Source organism: Penicillium crustosum (assembly GCF_028827405.1).
Source record: "Penicillium crustosum strain IBT 35664 chromosome Unknown utg000001l_segment0_segment0, whole genome shotgun sequence".
In the NCBI taxonomy this organism is placed as follows: Eukaryota; Fungi; Ascomycota; class Eurotiomycetes; order Eurotiales; family Aspergillaceae; genus Penicillium; species Penicillium crustosum.
Window position 1 is genome coordinate 8,319,391 of NW_026623122.1, and position 17,834 is coordinate 8,337,224.

Sequence of the window (17,834 nt, forward strand, 5' to 3'; positions counted from 1 at the left end):
ATGGCAACAGTGACCCCGACTAAACGGTAGTGGCTTACTTCACACCCCTACTATCCTTGGTCTAGTACGCTCATTTACTTCTGCGACCTGTTGTCATTCGTCAGTCTATCACCAAATGCCTATATCGTTATTCGCCTTGCAACCTGCCTTGATTTGCTCTGGGTTTGTAAATCATATCCAGAGTCATCGGCCCCCGGTTGGGAACACATGTCTACAGATCTTCCACTAGCACCTGTTAAATTTTAATGGTGGATTGGGTTCGGCATGGCTTATTGTTCCAACGGAGTTCTTATGTTTGCATTAGGTTTGGAGGGTTTGGGTTCCAAAAAAAAGCTCTTCCATGAATTTTATGATTTAAAGATGGATGTCGCGTCGGAATGGATTGGTGATGAGGTTGTTTTCAGACTTGGGATGGCATGGAATTGGTGACTGCTGAAAAGCTGCCGGGTTCATTGCCTCTACGTCGTGTAGATAGATAGTTTTCAACCCATTGTTGTGCAGATGCTCAAAAATCTCTTTTTAAAGAATAGTTGGCCGCTTATGGCCCTCTCATTTTGTTTTAGATGTCTTTTTAGATGTATATGAAGGTGACAAAGTCATAAGGTCAATTTCTTTTCTCCACATCTCATTCCCTTAGGTATTAATAGCATCTCTGGAATTTCCGCCATCCAAGATGAGACGGTCTTGATTTAGCTCGGGTAGAACATGTACTAATTCAACTTTTTGATAAAGTATCGAAAATCAAACGGTTCTTGGGCGCATAGCCGGACTCTTGTACAAGTAACAAGCCATGCGCACCCTCTTTCACAGAGCTGACTGAGCTGCTCCAGTTGGTCGTTGCCCATACAGGGGAATGAGCCGGTATTCCGCCACTTCACTTGGTCAACTTTCGAGGAGGGGTGCTATATCTTGGTTCATCCTCATTTCCCTCCAGGATTGTTTGAGGCTAACGTCCATCCAACAGTCGAATGTCTTCGCGGGGGGCAGAGTGAAAGCACATGCCCTGGTAGTCGAAAACTTCGGCTTGACGCCTATATGGGCAGGTGTTCCGATATTGCTCAAGGTCATCTAGGCCGCTCTCTTTGTTTGGGACACGTCTTGGGTCGGAGACAGAGCATAGGTTCATTTCTCCTCTTCGGGATTGATATAAAAAATATTACAGGGAGGCCAGCAACGAGAAGAACCAAAGAGGATGAACGAAGTATCCTCATGCTATAGGCCCTGGTGCATGTGCTGAACTTTTTGGTGAAAGGAGCCACCGATGTTGACATCGAAAGACTTTGCCTTAGCGACGAACTAGTTAGTGGGTGCCTTCCAAGGGTATAAAGGTACCTATGTTCTTACCACGGAGGTTCTGAAAGTGCTGAGGGTACCTCTCAGATAGGCGAGCGAAAACGCATGTACTTGGTCTCAGCGAGGTCGAGGAGCCTAATTTCCCTAACGATCCCATGGATGATGAGGGCACGGGCTAGGGGTTGAACCAGTGGTAGGCGTATAGCGGGGTTGCCGAAGTAGTAACCAGAAGTCTAGGCCTTCTTAGAGAAGTTAGAGAAGCTGACCATATCGGGGGAGAGGATATATTATAATGATCGTGGCCTAGAACTTACCGGTGGCACCAACACCAGTCTGCACCTCGTCAACGATAAGGAGGTCAATGCGAAGACTCTAGAATAACAGGCGAGACGTGGATGTTACCACCATTGGACTAGATAGGATGCGCTATCACTGTAGAGACGGGGTTGTGGAACCCCTTGATGAGACGCTTGACCTCAATCGAGTAGCATTGCTTCTCAGCGACGTTCTCCTGGGAGTGATTCTCCAGTGGGCACTTCAGCCGGGGTGAGTCGTCCAATATCGAGACTATGTGCCTCAGTAATGAATTCAGTCAACGAGGTCTTCTTTTGATTCTCGCCACTTAGTTGTGGCAACAGTCTCAGGAAAGAAGGGCCAAAAGAAGAAAGGGTGGAAGAGGGAGAAGAGTAAATGAGGATCGAGGAAGACAACCTTTGTTTATAGCAAGCACTAAGCGCAGACATCCAATGATGCTCTTTTCACGTGCAAGACTTTCGCAATCTTATGAGGTTAATAACATCCATTCAAAGGTCAGATAGATGATCTCACGTATTGATGTACGTAGGTACGGAACAACATGCGCCTTCTTATAAACCCATTTCTAGAACATCAATATATGTGAATAGTTTGGCTTTGCACGTCTGGGATGTCTTTTTGGTGCTAAAGATATAAAAATATGTATGTAAAAAGGCAATATGTAGATAGTGAGTGGAGCAAGAAGTATATTGCTAAAGGAGAGAGCAGCAGTCTACCATGAAGCCATTTATATAGCTTGGTGAGTACAAAGGAACAAAGCCACCTAGGGGTATGACCAAGCAGCATAGCGCAGTGCGTATGCAGAAGCGCTCACCAATAGATACCCCAACTTCGCGTTTCTTCTATTATGTATGCGCTTCTATTCATTTTATTGGCCGACAATCAGGATACTAACTTCCGGAGGGTTCGGATCAGGGATATTAAGCTCAACCCTTTAAGCGTTGGGCTTAGTTCTTTTAATATATAAATCTACATGCAAACTGGCGTTCTCATCCTGGTTCTGGCATGTTTCTATTCTTTCTAGGGATTCTAATATGATTTTATCCAACATGGTACTAATCTAAGAGGGGGCAGGGGAGTGCTAGGAGTTTGCAAAGCAATGTAAGGCATTTAGAAAGGCGTACTACCTTAGTGTGAACATAGCGGGTAGTTGTCATAAATCTCTATATAAAACGCAATACACGAAGAGATAAAGATGTACAGGCCCCATAAAATCATCCATAGATGCCATCCTACTCCGTAGACTCCAGTCAAATGCAGTAATCTAATCTTGCTAATGCTAATGCTCTTTATGCATTTTCCTTCCAATCACTCAATTTCCAAGACTGCACTCCATCCTCAATATCTAACCTCAGCGTGGTGAACTTAATCTCCTCATACATGACTGTAGCAGCCGCTCTTGCTTGAGCATGCCAAGGTCCACGACCACCAAGTCTCGCATCATTTCGATTGCGCCAAATGCCTGTTTGAATTGATTAGCCATCGTCAGAAGAAAAAAAACCGGAGATAGAATAATCAAATACTTACAAGTTGCCAGATTCCGATGTTTATCATTCTTCGCCCCAAACCAATACTTCAACAATCCCCCACTAGCAATAGCCTCCTGGTGCGAATGCGCATCAAGGTCATAAAGACGATCCGAATCGATATCCGGTAACAGGATTGACCGGAAGATGACAACGTAATACGACTGCGATTTCCATGCGTGGTTCTCTGCCTGTGAGAAAGTTCTCAACAAATCATATACCTCTGTCCAATTGAATGATTCGGTATATTCAGCGGTAGCATAGTCATCGCGGATAGGCTTGAGATATGCCAATGCCAGTGCAAAGAGTCGGTCTTGTCTCTCCAGTGCAGAAATGTCCAACAGATGGGGGACGCTGTTGTAGGGTGATGCAATGAGTCGCGTGTCTGTTTCTGTGTCTGGATATTGCTTCTCAAGCTGCAATTGCAATTGCAATGATGCCGCAGCTTCGAATCTCAAGGGATCAAATTCTGTAGTGACATGGCTATGATGCACGAGTCGAGTCAAACTTGGGACTTTTTGGTCTTTGCCCTTGTCTGGGAGGCTTTTGGTAGCTGGGACTGCATTGCTGAGGACCGGGTTTTCTATGGTAAACGTCATGTTCCAAGGTCTCTGTGGATCTATTTTATGACCGAAAAGATTCCAAATTTGAGAGATGTAAGAAATTGAAGGCAAGTACCAGAAGAAATAATATCGGCAAAAATTCGGAATGCGGAGGCGAATCTGAGATTTATATAGAGAAAATTTTATATGACATACGCCATATCCAAAAGTTATTTGCAGACAGTTTATATAGACATAGAATCCTTTGACCGCTATACGGACGCTGTACCACATTCCAAAGTGATTGTGTGCTAGACAACACAGTGCACGCAATGTGGGCGAATTTGAGATTTAGAGTTAGGCCGTTATTGTTCCTTTCAGGTAGTCTATTGGGTCGATTGGGCCTATTGGGCCTGTTAGGTCTACTACTGGCACCCAATATATCTTGTCTCGAAGGATTAAAGGACTGCATCCTGCTCTGGGTTATTCTTAGGGATTCCTGAAACATCGTGCTGTGAGCCCTAAACTGACTGACTCGGACGCCATCCCTTGGGATGGTGCAATTTCTTGGCAATCCCCAGAGCCCCCAACCTTGGAAGAGATTGGTTGAATATATTACTAACTACTGTGGTATCCATGGATCCATGGATTGTCTTAATAAAATGTCATTTTGAGGTCTGTAGTCAGATCTAATGTACAATCAGTTTGGTATCACGTAAATCATAGAAGCTCAGGCCTTCTGATCTTCCCCTTGAAACGCCGTGAAAATGCTGCGATCCGATAAAAGCAAAGAAAGACTGGGAAAGATTGGGAAAAAAAAACATAACTCTCAACGCTTGGGTGGAGGACCCATCTTGCTCTCGCCCGCATCAGCCTTCCTCTTGAGTGGGATAGCAGGCACCTTGAAGCCACCATTCTCACCGCCCTGGGAATTGCCGGGGTTCTGGTTAGGAGCTTGAGTGAAAGTGCCAGACTTGAACCACCGGTTTTCCTCAGCATCACGCTTGCGCTTCATTTCCGCTTGCACCTTCGGATCGACCAGCTCTAGGCCTTGAACGGGTGTGAATGCAATAGTACTGGAGGTACCAGCTGCGCCAGGTAGAGATGATCCGACACCAGAGGCACGAATACCTCGTGCCTGAAGAACGCTTGCAGTGCCACTTGCACCGCCCTGGCCAAAGCCACGCAACGAGGAGGCAGTGCCGCTAGCGGGGGTGTTTGTGCCCCAGCCCTTGTTGCTCTTGCTGAGTCGAGCACGGGTGCGCTGATCGATCTGAGTTGCGCGGATGCGACCATCGTCCTGTTGTCCCAGCATACCCAAGCCAACGGTGCCAGAACCCGTGCCGTATCCCACCTCCGACTCCTCCTTGCCAAATGCAAGACGGTTCTGTGCCTTCCGCATTTCGGTCATAGCCACAGCCTCCTTAGCCTTTCGGGCTCGCCAACCACCGCGCTTCCTGGAGGGTTTGTCGTCGGGCGCAGGGAGAGCCTTTGTACCGGCGTTTGGCGCAGATTCGGTCAGTTTCTCGAGTCGCGTGTAGCATTGCTGTTTCAGTTCTTCGCCCAGAGAGCCATCCTTGGCGTAATTGGAGACATCCGCGCGGGTGGCAAGTACCATCTTGGCCGCAACAATTCGGATTCCTTGTTTCCGGAGGTCCAGAGGAACCTCTTGGAGAATTGGCGAGTCGTAGAGGAAACCTTGCGCTCGAACACCGTGGTTGGTCGCAAAACCCAATCCCTCTGATCGGCGTGATCCTTGTGCACCCAAATTGCAGGAGGGGATCTTAGCTAGTTCAAGCAAGCCACCAGTTTGGTTGAGGAACTGTGCGGCAGTTTCGGCCCCGATGAGAGCTGCCAGGTTAGGGGCGATCTGGTTCATGCGAGACTGAATGCTTGCAGTAAGAACAGCGCGCTCATTGTCAAGCTTCAGAATTCTCTCGCATGTGTCGAGAACTAGCTTGAGCTCGGACTCGGTCATCTCTCGGCCTTTGGTGATAGTTGCCTCCATCGCAATTGCCATCAGAGACGGCCCGTCCAAGACCGACTTGAGCGGGACGCCAGCCATGTTCTCCGATGATGTTGACAGTGCCTTGATGTCGTTGAAAGGGCCATTTTGAATAATGGCAACTGTCTTGGCGTATTTGATGGGAGTGGTGACGAGTCTTTCGAGCTCGGGGAATCGGATGGAGTAATGGTCGCGCAGGACTTTGTGTAGGCGTGTCAGCTCATCAGCGGTAGAAATAGAGCGGTCGAAGTCGTTGGAAACCCCGGCGCCTTCTTTGGACTCTTCCTGTTGCTCGGGCTCTTCGTTGACTTCCTCGTCTTCGCCCACCTCGAAGTCCTCCTCGTCATCCTCAAAGTCGCGTAGAAGCTCTTCGGCGGTCGACATTTTGACTCGGATTTTTTTGACACGTGCGCTCCGGTAGAATGAGGTGCGTATTATCGGAGAACACCACTGGGTAAATAGAAAAAGAGCAATAATATTCCCAAAGTCTTCAGGTTGGGAAGAAAAGTTGTGCTTAGTCAGAAGGAAGCTGCGGCGGGTGGCGATAGAGACCAATCACGCAGTTCGGCGATTTCAACGCGGATTCTCTGAGCTACGGGTCCAAGCTATTCTCGGCGTCACTGGATTGGGCGTGAGGAATCTCCCTGCCAATTTCTGACTTAAGCAATCGCGGTGGATTAGTGAAGTCAGCTTCATATCATACCCCTCCTTTTGCCCAACCCTCATTACTTGCCCGATAATTTCAACGTTCCCGAACTTCACCTCATATCTTCTTGAGTTGCGGACCACATCTTCACCGAGACCAGTCAATACAGTACCATCACAATGGAGGCCTCCCGTGGACCTCCCCGGGTCAAGAATAAGGCCGCCGCGCCGGTTCAGATCTCTGCAGAGCAACTGCTCCGCGAGGCCGTTGACCGGCAAGAGCCTGGCCTTGAGGCGCCGACACAGCGCTTCGCCGATCTTGAAGAACTACACGAGTACCAAGGCCGGAAAAGAAAGGACTTCGAAGACTATGTGCGGCGCAATCGCATTAACATGAACAACTGGATGCGCTATGCCGCCTGGGAGCTCGAACAAAAGGAATTCCGTCGGGCGCGATCCATCTTCGAGCGTGCGCTGGATGTCAATCCGACCTCGGTGGTGCTTTGGATTCGCTACATCGAAGCTGAGATGAAGACGCGGAATATTAACCACGCACGAAACCTCCTCGACCGTGCCGTGACTATTCTCCCCCGCATCGACAAGCTCTGGTATAAGTATGTCTACATGGAGGAGACTCTCGGCAACATTCCCGGTACTCGTCAAGTGTTCGAGCGATGGATGTCATGGGAGCCGGAAGAGGGTGCATGGGGCGCCTACATCAAAATGGAAAAGAGATATAGCGAATTCGAACGAGCACGCGCCATCTTCCAGCGGTTTACTGTCGTCCACCCTGAACCACGGAACTGGATCAAATGGGCCCGCTTCGAGGAGGAGTATGGCACAAGTGACTTGGTTCGTGAGGTCTATGGTGTGGCTATCGAAACGTTAGGCGAGGACTTCATGGACGAGAAGCTCTTTTCCGCATACGCCAAATTCGAGGCCAAGTTGAAGGAATATGAGCGCGCACGAGCAATTTACAAGTATGCCCTAGACCGACTTCCGCGGTCCAAGGCTATGGCCCTTCACAAGGCTTACACGACCTTCGAAAAGCAATACGGTGATCGGGAAGGTTTGGAGGATGTGATTCTATCTAAGCGCAGAGTGCAGTATGAAGAGCAGCTCAAAGAGAACCCTCGCAACTATGACATCTGGTTCGACTTTGCACGGTTGGAGGAAACTTCGGGCGACCCAGAGCGGGTGCGGGACATCTACGAACGGGCCATTGCACAGATTCCCCCATCACAAGAGAAAAGACATTGGCGCCGCTACATCTATCTCTGGATCTTTTACGCCGTGTGGGAAGAAATGGAAGCGAAGGACATGGAACGCGCCGGTCAAATCTATCAGGAATGCTTAAGGATTATCCCACACAAGAAGTTCACATTTGGCAAAGTCTGGCTCATGAAAGCACACTTTGAGGTTCGTCAAATGCAGCTACAAGCAGCACGGAAGACATTGGGGCAGGCGATTGGAATGTGCCCCAAAGAAAAAATTTTCCGTGGCTATATCGACATGGAACACCGACTGTATGAGTTCGAGCGGTGTCGTACTTTGTTCGGGAAACGAATTGAATGGAACCCCTCCAACATCCAGTCGTGGTTGGAATTCGCGGATCTGGAGCGTGATCTGGATGATGCGGAACGGACCAGGGCCATTTACGAGCTTGCCATTGAGGAATCGACACTTGACATGCCCGAGCTTGTGTGGAAGGCTTACATCGACTTTGAAGAAGGGGAAGGCGAGTATGAGCGAGTTCGACAATTATACGAACGCCTCCTTCAAAAGACCGATCACGTCAAGGTATGGCTCAACTACGCCCGCTTCGAATCCTCTGTGCTGGGCGAGGAAGGAGAGGAAGAAGATGAGGAAGAGCAGAAGCCACTCCCCGAAGCCGCAATACTCCGCTCGCGTGCAGTCTTTTCTCGGGCAGAAAAGGCGCTCAAAGAGAAGGGTCACACGAACGATGTAAGTTGCTATTCCCATAATCTACACACTATTCGGTCTATACTAACTTTTGTACAGCGCGTGGACATTCTCAATGCCTGGCAACAATTCGAACACGAAAGTGGATCGCCCGAGGATATCGAAAAGATCGACAAACAGATGCCCCGACGTGTCAAGAAGCGCCGCAAGTTGGGAGACGACAAGTACGAGGAGTACATGGACTTTGTGTTCCCTGCAGACGATCAATCTGCTGCCAACCTCTCTCGTTTGCTCGAAAAGGCACACCAATGGAAGCAACAGAACCAGTCCTAGAACGTGTGGTAGCTTTTATTTTACAAAATCAATTGATTCCCAGATTTGCCACTACCTTGATCTCTCGGATCACTTCCATCACGAAACCATCTATGCAAAACCCATAGTCACGGGAACGAACTTCATGTGTTATAGTACTCAGACGAGAATACCATTTCCGATATCTGTTTGACAGTGAAACCGAACCAAACTCTCTTTTTTGGATCGAATCGGTGTCGCCGGCTAAGCGGCACGAACCGATACGAAGTGTTCTCAAAATGAGATTTCCGCCCTGCATCCAGGAAAGTATGCAATATTGATGTCGTGCATGGTGGCCACCAAACCAGCTGTCATTACATATTCTCCCGGTCCTGTTGGGTACAGCTGCATCCCCGCCGATAATCCTTCATCGGGGGCTGACTCTGTAGTACATATCTGTAGTGGTATATTTACGTTAGCTGAATTAAAGATCGGGCGAATGCTTTAGAGAAACTGAACGTTAGCCATATATCTGCTTACATGCATTTGCACTAAAACAGCTTGTGAAGTAGGTCATGAGATAACAAGTCTTAAATATATCAAAAACTCTTAACATCATTCAAAACACGGAGAACTGAGACATTTCCACAGGTCTCAGGAACAGACATATCCACTGCTCCACTGCCCCACGGTCCATAGCCCAACCCCTCACTCCCGAGGTCCTTTCTCCCTCTGTATGTTGTATTGATATTTCTCTGTATAGCATGTTGTTGACCAGTTCACCGAGTACATATATATGGCTTAATATAACCATAAAGCGGGCAAATGGCTCTCAAAACATCGACTACGGTCATATTGATGTCTATGAGAGATATCAATAATTACCTGTCGATCATGAGGGATTTGCTGTTGCTAGATGATATGTTAACCGTCAAGGACAATGCCTATTGGTCGCTATGCATATTTGGAAAATATAGTCGATAATCATTTACCCCGGTTGGAACGTGTCACATGTTTAATTTGAGGAATGAACCAAGGCCCTTTGTAGGTTGTGTTTCGCAGAGATAATCATTTAAGCTCTTGCAGAAAACGCCACTTTCAGATGCCTAGAGTCTTTGATTAGTCTGTGTCAACTGAGTCATTCATGGCGACCCCGGTTTTAGGAGAAATTGCCATTGGGAATATTTTTCTAGATATTTGAACTAGACTATAATCAGCGAAAAGATCTATGTATATGAGATAATTTGTGCACGATATGAGAGGTAGTCGTGGAATATCTGGGTTGACATATAAAACGACGAACGTAGATGAATTTTTAAATAAACCATAAGTCGACATGATAGATATCATGTAGACAGTGCTAAAAAAAATACCGTAAAAAAAAGAGATCTGAGATTCTCTAGATGACTCCTAGAGGATTCAAGAATTTAAAAATTCGTTGATACATAGTCAATATTTGAGGCCAATCTATATATAATGCGAACTGGGGTACGCGGCATCAGGATTCCCCAAATAGGGAGTTCGCCCACACGACAGATGTGTAAAAATAGGACACTAAATAAAGAACCTATATTGGCAGATGCTAAGGGAGAAAGAGAAGATATATATATTGGTAGTCTTTGTATAGGATGGTGGCAACAAATAATCGTGTTCATCAAGGATCATGCCACAGAACAAAGGGGGTTTCAAATAGCTTCTTTTAAGGATAGTAACTTAGTCCAGTTAAAAATCTATAAACACTACCGATTCTCGACCTTGATGAGCCATCAACGGCAAATATTCTTGGTTTTCAGTTGACGAGATCATCATTCAACAAGCATTGTTCTAATTTCTACACACCGCCTTAACATCCTTGCCTACAGTCATCAGAACTATAATCTTCCTCGGTTTTCATACTCAGACTTTCGAATCATACCAAGAATAGTAAGTGTTCGCTCGCATCGACGGCAATTGCTAGACCATATGACTAACAACTTCTTTTTTAATAGTGGGGTCCAATATTGCAGATCAGCCTGTTGATGACATTTGTGACATTTGCAAGAAGGACTTCTACGGCACCAAGTCATGCTCATGCGGTAATCGTTGATCTTTGGAATTGGGTACAAACAGAGGCGTGGAATGACTGTAGAAGCCCAATATTCTAGGGCCCTGGAGGACATGCGATATGGGGATTGGTTAGTATAGCATCAACGCTCGTTAGTACTATGAATTTGAAACTAGTCTACTCCGTATGTGCTGTGCTGTACACTTGTACTCAAAATTGTAAATTCGTAGATATCATGAGCGCCAGCCCTTTGCGGTTCCACGAAAGAGGACATCTCAGGTTTGAGTAAATGTCTGATTCGAACCTTGGAAAGGTTCCTGGAAATAATTTGAGAGATGAGGGAATTGAATAATTAAGGTACGTTTACTCCGTATGCAACACTGCCTAATATTTAAGACTTCGTCAGAGTCCCATATGTGAAGTGAAATTATAGAAAAGAACCTTGGAAAGTGGCACGCCAAGGCGCCAGAGTTTGAGAATTTCCGTGGGTCCAACGGACAAGAACCACGGATCTGGAGAGGGGGAATCTTCCAAGGTTCTAGGGTGCGTTTGTTTATTTTTATTTTTATTTCTATTTCTCTCCATTTGATATTACAGTGTACGGAAGTACAGTTTAATATATGCACTACATCTGCACTCTCCCTTGCTGTTGATACATCCCGAGGTGCGCCCTAGGAACATTGAAAATCAAGGTGGAGGTCCAAGCCTTGGAAGTGTGCCTGTAAAACGGGGTCTAGGTACGGAGTACACGAGAGGTGTGGTCCCACTTCATCGGGACTGCTCGCGGGAGACCCCCTGATCAATATAGAAATGAGAATAGACGAAGGTGAAGAGAACCAATAAGAACGAACAAACTAATGAGAATTGATTCTCAAACCCCAATCAAAATGAAATAAGCCAAATTAACGGGAAAAACTCCCAAACGAAAAACGCCCGAGCGAATTGAAAATGACGAAATTATTCCCCTTAAGGGATGGCGTTGTTCGCTAACCCCCCCTAAGCCGTCTGCTAACCTCCTCCGTTAGGGGGTCGAGAGGCCCTTCTCCCTGTTTCACTTGGATGTGGTTTCTGTTTCTGTTTTTCTGTTTTTCTCCTTTTACTGTCTGCATTTACACTTGTGCTGTGCACTTTGATATTCTATCCATTCGTTCGTTTCGCCAACCAACCCCCCCATTCGCTTAATCGGGTTTTGTTGGCTTTTCTTTTTTTTGGGCACGTATCGACTGGATCGCCCAGCCCCTCAGATCCTTGTGATTACTCGACATCCTCATTGACCGACGTGTTCGTGTTGTGATCCCATTGTTGACACACTGAGCCAATACTCTGATTGTGTCATCCCGAGTCGCCGAGTCATCCGATACGCGATCCACCTTAGTTTCGCCTTGAGAACCTCAAATCGCAGTTGATCGCGCGCAAAGCAGTCGAGGACCCGTGTGTTCACGTCGCCTGTTATCGCGTCAACTCGCTCAGATTGAGTGTAGCTTGTTGGCATTTTTCGCTCAACTGCCTCGGTCGAGATGAGATAGTGCTCTGGCAGTCACCTTTTCTTCTCTAATTTGGGCCTTTCAAGTTCCTTGCTGGCTGGCCACCCACCTTGACTCCTGGTCCGGAATCCATCGCGACTTTGAACTTTTCAACATGACTGGCCCCAAACCCCTACTCAAGATTGAGGGCGATTGCTCCACTATCCACAGCAACACCCTGTACACTTATTCACCGACTGGCTTTCAATCCATACCTCTCAAAGAGAAGGGGGAATGGAAGAAACTCCCATCCCCAGAACACAAGGTTACTGGCCCTGCCTGCGTCCAAGGCGGGACCGGAGGGAATGAAAACGACGAAGATAAAAAGGCATTTTATCTGGTTGGCGGGACCGGCTCCTCTGGCAGCAGCGGCCTCCAACGCTTTTCGTTCAGCACCCAGAAATGGGAGACATTAACCATAGATTCATCGATGAAAGATCGGACTGGACATGGCGTCGGGTACATTCCCTCAACTTCCGAAATATTGGTTTACGCAGGAAACACAGATGGCAGCACACAGCCGTCTCAATCGACCCTCCTCATTTCAACAATCTCGCCCTTCACCGTGTCGTCCGGTGTCGATCAGGGTGCGCCGGCATTGTATGAGCCCATCATTTTGCCTTGGGGTTCTTCCGAAGTAGCCTTGATTGGAGGCTCTGCCACCAATACTGCTATCTTCGTCTACGAGGCCACAAATAACAAAGGCTTCACCGCCTCAGAGGCGACTCTTCCCTCGGCAATCGAATCCTCATCTCTATGCGCACTCGCCTCCGACTCCGGGACCAAGGTCCTTGAGGAGTTTAATATGGCCGCTTCGCCAAATAGTGTCACTAGCTACCTTGTTAGCTCGAAAGGAAAGGTGCAGAACCCGATTACAGCCATCGCATCCTCAGAAAAGAGGGATCTCACCGATGCTTACAACGGCACATTCGCGCCGACGGCATCCTGGTCTGATTACACGCTCGCCCAGGGTAGTGGCTTGGTCGTTCTCGCCAGCGGCCAAAGTAACGACTCATTGGCAATCTTCAACCAGACTTCCAACGCATGGGTCAACTCTACAGAGCTTTTCTATGGAAAAGGAGATCAACATGTTCTCAAACCATCCACCACATCATTCACATCATCTACTTCGACATCAACATCATCCTCCACATCCACATCGACCTCAGCCTCAACTACGCCTACTTCTTCCTCAGAGCCAGTTGCAACTGTAAGTGGCGGCTTGACCGATCATGGCAAAATGATTCTTGGCGCAACCCTCGGAAGTATCCTAGGGTTTGGCTTGATCCTGCTCCTCATTCTGTTCCTACTGCGACGTGAGAAGAAGAAAAACCAGGCAGCGCAACCCGGTCGCGGCGGCGATAATAAAGACCGCCTAAGCTTCCAGGATCAGGGTATAGAACCCCTGACTGAAGGCGCTTACCCCATGGCAAGATCTCCTGTCCCAGTCGCCGCTGGTTCAGTCGACTCATTGGCTATCTTCTCCGGCAACTACAAAGGAGAGAAATCCCTCAAGCCACCCAGTAATACGGGCTACGGATTGTCTCCCAAGCCCAAGAATAGCAGTCCGCTCTCTACAATTCCCTCCAGCGGTGTCATGGGCGCATCAAGCGTATACACCAACGACACCAATCGGGCCGACGATGACACCAGTCACGGAAACCAGGCCGCTGACCGAATGACCGACGAAGGGTGGGGGAAATACTTTGAGGATGGCGGTGCCACCAACTTCCAATCCGATCGCTCGACTATGAGTTCCGTGTACACCAAGTCCGATTACCGCGGAAGCGCCTGGCCGATGACTACCTTGACACCATTGAATTTCGGTTTCCTCGACCAGCCCAGGCCCCTGGGCCACGTCCTCAGCGGCAGCCCGACCACGGAGCACAGTTCTAATGAGATGGGCAATCGAAGCCTAGTGATCCCGGAGAGCCAATCGGCACGAATCTCCAGTGCCGATTCCATCAGTATCGCCTCGGACGACGACCGCGATGATCCAAAGTGGCAAGGTGCAGGCCAGAGCAGCTGGCTCGGACGTCCCCCAAGCAGCAACTACACTACCAGCTTCTACCAGTCGAGCACAAAAGATATGCCTTGGGAATCATCAAATGCCGGCCTTGCGGACAAGGCAAGGCAGTCCAATGCACGAAGATCGAGCGTCATCATCCCAGACGATATCGACGAACTTCCAATGCAAAGCCAGAAGAACAATACCAATTCAGATATGAGCTGGCTCAATCTCAAGGCTGATCGTTAACACACGGTCGACTAATATTCCGACTTACAGTCCATTTGGAGCCCAACTCTCCCATACTCTCCCTCATCTTTCCTCGAAAATACCCACCTCGCCTTGCCAGGTCATTTGGCAACTCTCTTACCTCCTATTTCATCCATTCCTTTTATCGCATCTCCATGGGTACTGGTGTCTTGAAAAAATCCTATTGCTCTGCGTCTTTGCACTTGACGTGCTGCATTTTTACTTGCATCCAGCATCTTGTTCGTTTTATCTTTGTGTGTATGAGCGATTCCTTAGCGTTATGCCACACTTCTTGAACCGGTTGCTTTTTTTATTCATTTGACTTCATGGCTGTGCCTGTACTGTGCCGATCTAGTTGTTCTTGTATGAGTGTTGTGTTAATGTTATTCTGTACATATCTCGATCTGAGTGTAAATCACTCGAAATCAAGCGCATGGTCTAGCCATGCACTATTGAAATCCTTTTCGTCATATTCATTAGTCCAATTAACCATTATCGTATGTAAGTCGTGTTTATCATAAGCAACCCATCTGTCCACACGGATACGTCTTAGGAATGTCTTCAATAAAGCTTCGCCAAAAACGAATGCCTCTTCGAAACCTTCCTAAACTCATTAACCATAGGACTAAGCATCCTCCCACCCCCATCCTCAATCTCCATCGGCTCCAACCGTGTCGAATCCGTCTTCCGAAGAAGCGGAATCTTCTCCTCGGTCTTAGTCCGAATGTAATAATGCTCATCATCCTCCTCCATCCCAATATACCACCTCTCCTTCAACTGCTTCCCCCAAGGCCCACACCCACAAGCACCCTCCAACTGACTCGTCTGCGGACTATTCACAGCAAGCGCGAACAAATTCTGCGGCTCTGTGAAATCAGTCACCTGTCGACCGCGCGCCTCGACAATCATAAACCCGAGACAGATAGCACTGGTCAAGAACGCAAAAACGAGAATCACGTAGAATATCCCCTGCCACTGCTCCGTCCCACCGGAAGCATACCCAACAGCCCGGATAGAAGCATTGAAGATCTGGTAAACAGGCTCGGAAAGAACATTCCCGATACTGTAATTCCAGAACGGGACGAACGGCGCATTCTGAGAACTAAGAATAAGAGTACTTCCAGCCATCACCGCCAACGCCTCCGCGATAGATGGTAGAGTCGGGTCCAGCGCGAAAGTCTCCTCGGTCTTGTCATACCGCGGCATCATCTGCATAAGCAGTCTGGCATTGCTAGCCGCGCCGTCTGAAATACCCGCATTCAAACTGAGCGCATTCGCCCACTCTGACGCGATATTCTTCCAGTCTGGATCCCAAATACCCTCGTAGAACGCGTCTTGTCGTCGGTCGTATTGTAGGCCGTTTGAGGCGTTCTCGCAGTCCGTACTGAGGGATGCGCCGCTTGTGTCGGCGGAGTACTTGGTCGAGCAGACGCCTGTTTGTTTCGCCCGCAAAGAGCACATAATGTACTCTGGCATGTCGGTGTCGTTGGTTGCGCCGAGAAGGTAGATCGCGTCTGCGGGCCAGACACCTGTTGTGTTGAGGATTGTGTTGTATGGGAGTGGGTATTTGCCGAAAATCGGTGAGACTTGGCTGTGTTTGGGACCGAATTCGAAGAGTGAGTCGACAACTGTGCTGTTTTTCCAATCTGCCGGGTGGGGGATGTCGTCTGGGGGTGAGAAATTCCAGGTTGTTACGTTGAATTTGTCGCCGCCGGGCCAGGAGGCGTAGACTAAGGGGCTAAGCTCTTCTTTTGTCATTCCGGTGCAGAGAACATTGACGGCTGGGGAGGGGACGGAGGCTTCGATGATGTATTTTCCTTCGCCGGAGGTGCCTTTGGGTTGTTTGAGTCTGTTTTGGGAGTTCATTGCTGCGGCGGGGATGCCGCCGTGCGGCATTGCCATTGTTATGTTGTTGACCATTCGGTTGTGTTTCTTGGAGAGCGTGGACATGTCTTGGATGTCGACCCAGCTGCCTGTTACTGTGGTGTTGTCCCAGAGTGAGCCTGTTGGCGGTGGGCGCTTTCGGAGTTGGCTGGAGGTTTCGTTCTTGCTGGTTACTAGCTGGCTCCATTGGGCTATCCATTCTTGATAGTTGTGATATGCCTGGCCAACGTGTAAAATCTGGAGGCAGGTTGTGTTGCGATACACGGGGTCCATGTCGTTGGTGACGGGTGTCTCACAGGTCGATGCGATGTATTCGGGGTTTGCGAAGCTGGCGGTTACCTTGCCCTGGAGTGTCCTTGGTTCAATAGGACCAAAAGAAAGTTTAGGATCAACTGTTGTTAATTAGTATTTGACATGCTTCCTTGGATGGAAGAGAGCGAATTTACCCAAAGCTTGCGCCGCAGTGGTGTACAGCATCGCTACGAACGTTGAAACCAGCGCAACTGACCCGAGGAAAGTGAGGGCCGAATATCGCAGCGCCTCCCAATGCACAATCATCGATCCAGGTTGCATAATCCAGGCCCTCATATTCATATCCGAGATACTAATTCCCCGAGAATCCTTCATCAAAGCCCTCCGACTAAGCACCTGTCCCAGAAACGCGACGCAAATCGTAACATAGGACAACTCGATCGTTTTCGCAAAGAATGCGCTCAGCAAAGCTGCCGTAGATGGAACCAACGGCCCATCAATTGAGACCCTGTGCCATCGGGGCTTGCGCAGCGCAATACCGAGAAAGATGCCCGAAAAGATGGTGGCATAGATAGCGAGAACCAGGACTGTCAGCGGGACCCACGAGAGCCGTTTCTGGAGAACAGTTGCTCGGTTGGGACACCGCACGTGGGCGTGGGTATGTGGAGTCTGCGGAGACTCGGGAGATTGGGGAATCTTGTAGGTATTTGGAGTCGTAGTCGCAGTGCTATCGGTTGAATGGCGGTTGTCTGCCGGGATTTCTGCCGGGATGGCATCGCCCGACGGGTTCGAGATTCCCAGGCCAACATCGCGCAGGACTTCTTCGGACCAGGAGCTGGTGCTATCTGAGGGGGCATGATAGCGATAGTCGGAATCGGTTAGGCGATTGTCAAGTGGATTCCAAGAACGTTGGGGTCGAGCGGCATCGATCGAATCTTTCGATAGCAGCGATTGCTGCGAATCCCGCGACGAAGCCATGGTGGAACGTAAAGACAAAAGAAAGAGAGACAAAATGACAACGGTAAATCGAGATCGTTCCCCATTTAAAAGATAGCGAAAAGGGGGTCCTGGTGAGTCCTGGGGCTGAAATGGAGGGGCCCAGTCTAGCCTCCTTAGCCCTATCGTAAGCTGGTTAGCTGCTTGGCATGTCGGTTTGCGCTTTTGCTCATTTGCGGTTTAATTAGATTTTCAATTGTGAGGTTCTTTTGTTTACTGGATTATTTTTAGATATTCAAGGATATTCTAGACTCTGGCATAAGGCTATTGGAAGGACCATTGCTTTGCGCTTGTTAACCGCACTATATTTGCCATATCTGCTGTGTTAATATATAGTG

At 48.4% G+C, this 17,834-nt stretch overlaps 7 protein-coding genes across 7 annotated transcripts; 2 read left to right on the forward strand and 5 right to left on the reverse strand.

Moving 5' to 3' along the window:
• Positions 1 to 1,212: 1,212 nt before the first annotated feature.
• N7487_003074 (uncharacterized protein) lies at positions 1,213 to 1,858 on the reverse strand (the record flags this gene model as incomplete). The annotated part of the gene is made up of 5 exons (XM_056870821.1): positions 1,213 to 1,296; positions 1,345 to 1,403; positions 1,443 to 1,535; positions 1,608 to 1,665; positions 1,727 to 1,858. Coding segments are annotated over 5 exons (426 nt in total), but the record flags the coding sequence as incomplete, so codon positions are not given.
• A 1,039-nt stretch (positions 1,859 to 2,897) lies between these two features.
• Positions 2,898 to 3,733, reverse strand: N7487_003075 (uncharacterized protein; the record flags this gene model as incomplete). Its single annotated transcript, XM_056870822.1, has 2 exons — positions 2,898 to 3,070; positions 3,136 to 3,733. The coding sequence occupies 2 exons, from the start codon at positions 3,731 to 3,733 to the stop codon at positions 2,898 to 2,900; spliced, it is 771 nt and encodes a 256-aa protein (XP_056735606.1).
• A 772-nt stretch (positions 3,734 to 4,505) lies between these two features.
• N7487_003076 (U4/U6-U5 snRNP complex subunit PRP31) lies at positions 4,506 to 6,065 on the reverse strand (the record flags this gene model as incomplete). Its single annotated transcript, XM_056870823.1, has 1 exon — positions 4,506 to 6,065. One exon carries the CDS (start codon positions 6,063 to 6,065, stop codon positions 4,506 to 4,508), a length of 1,560 nt encoding a protein of 519 aa, XP_056735607.1.
• Positions 6,066 to 6,506: 441 nt separating this feature from the next.
• Positions 6,507 to 8,582, forward strand: clf1 (putative cell cycle control protein (Cwf4); the record flags this gene model as incomplete). Its single annotated transcript, XM_056870824.1, has 2 exons — positions 6,507 to 8,291; positions 8,349 to 8,582. 2 exons carry the CDS (start codon positions 6,507 to 6,509, stop codon positions 8,580 to 8,582), a joined length of 2,019 nt encoding a protein of 672 aa, XP_056735608.1.
• A 3,269-nt stretch (positions 8,583 to 11,851) lies between these two features.
• Positions 11,852 to 12,076, reverse strand: N7487_003078 (uncharacterized protein; the record flags this gene model as incomplete). The annotated part of the gene is made up of 1 exon (XM_056870825.1): positions 11,852 to 12,076. One exon carries the CDS (start codon positions 12,074 to 12,076, stop codon positions 11,852 to 11,854), a length of 225 nt encoding a protein of 74 aa, XP_056735609.1.
• Positions 12,077 to 12,222: 146 nt separating this feature from the next.
• On the forward strand, positions 12,223 to 14,364 carry N7487_003079 (uncharacterized protein; the record flags this gene model as incomplete). The annotated part of the gene is made up of 1 exon (XM_056870826.1): positions 12,223 to 14,364. One exon carries the CDS (start codon positions 12,223 to 12,225, stop codon positions 14,362 to 14,364), a length of 2,142 nt encoding a protein of 713 aa, XP_056735610.1.
• Positions 14,365 to 14,925: 561 nt separating this feature from the next.
• N7487_003080 (uncharacterized protein) lies at positions 14,926 to 17,478 on the reverse strand (the record flags this gene model as incomplete). The annotated part of the gene is made up of 2 exons (XM_056870827.1): positions 14,926 to 16,640; positions 16,695 to 17,478. 2 exons carry the CDS (start codon positions 17,476 to 17,478, stop codon positions 14,926 to 14,928), a joined length of 2,499 nt encoding a protein of 832 aa, XP_056735611.1.
• Positions 17,479 to 17,834: the final 356 nt, after the last annotated feature.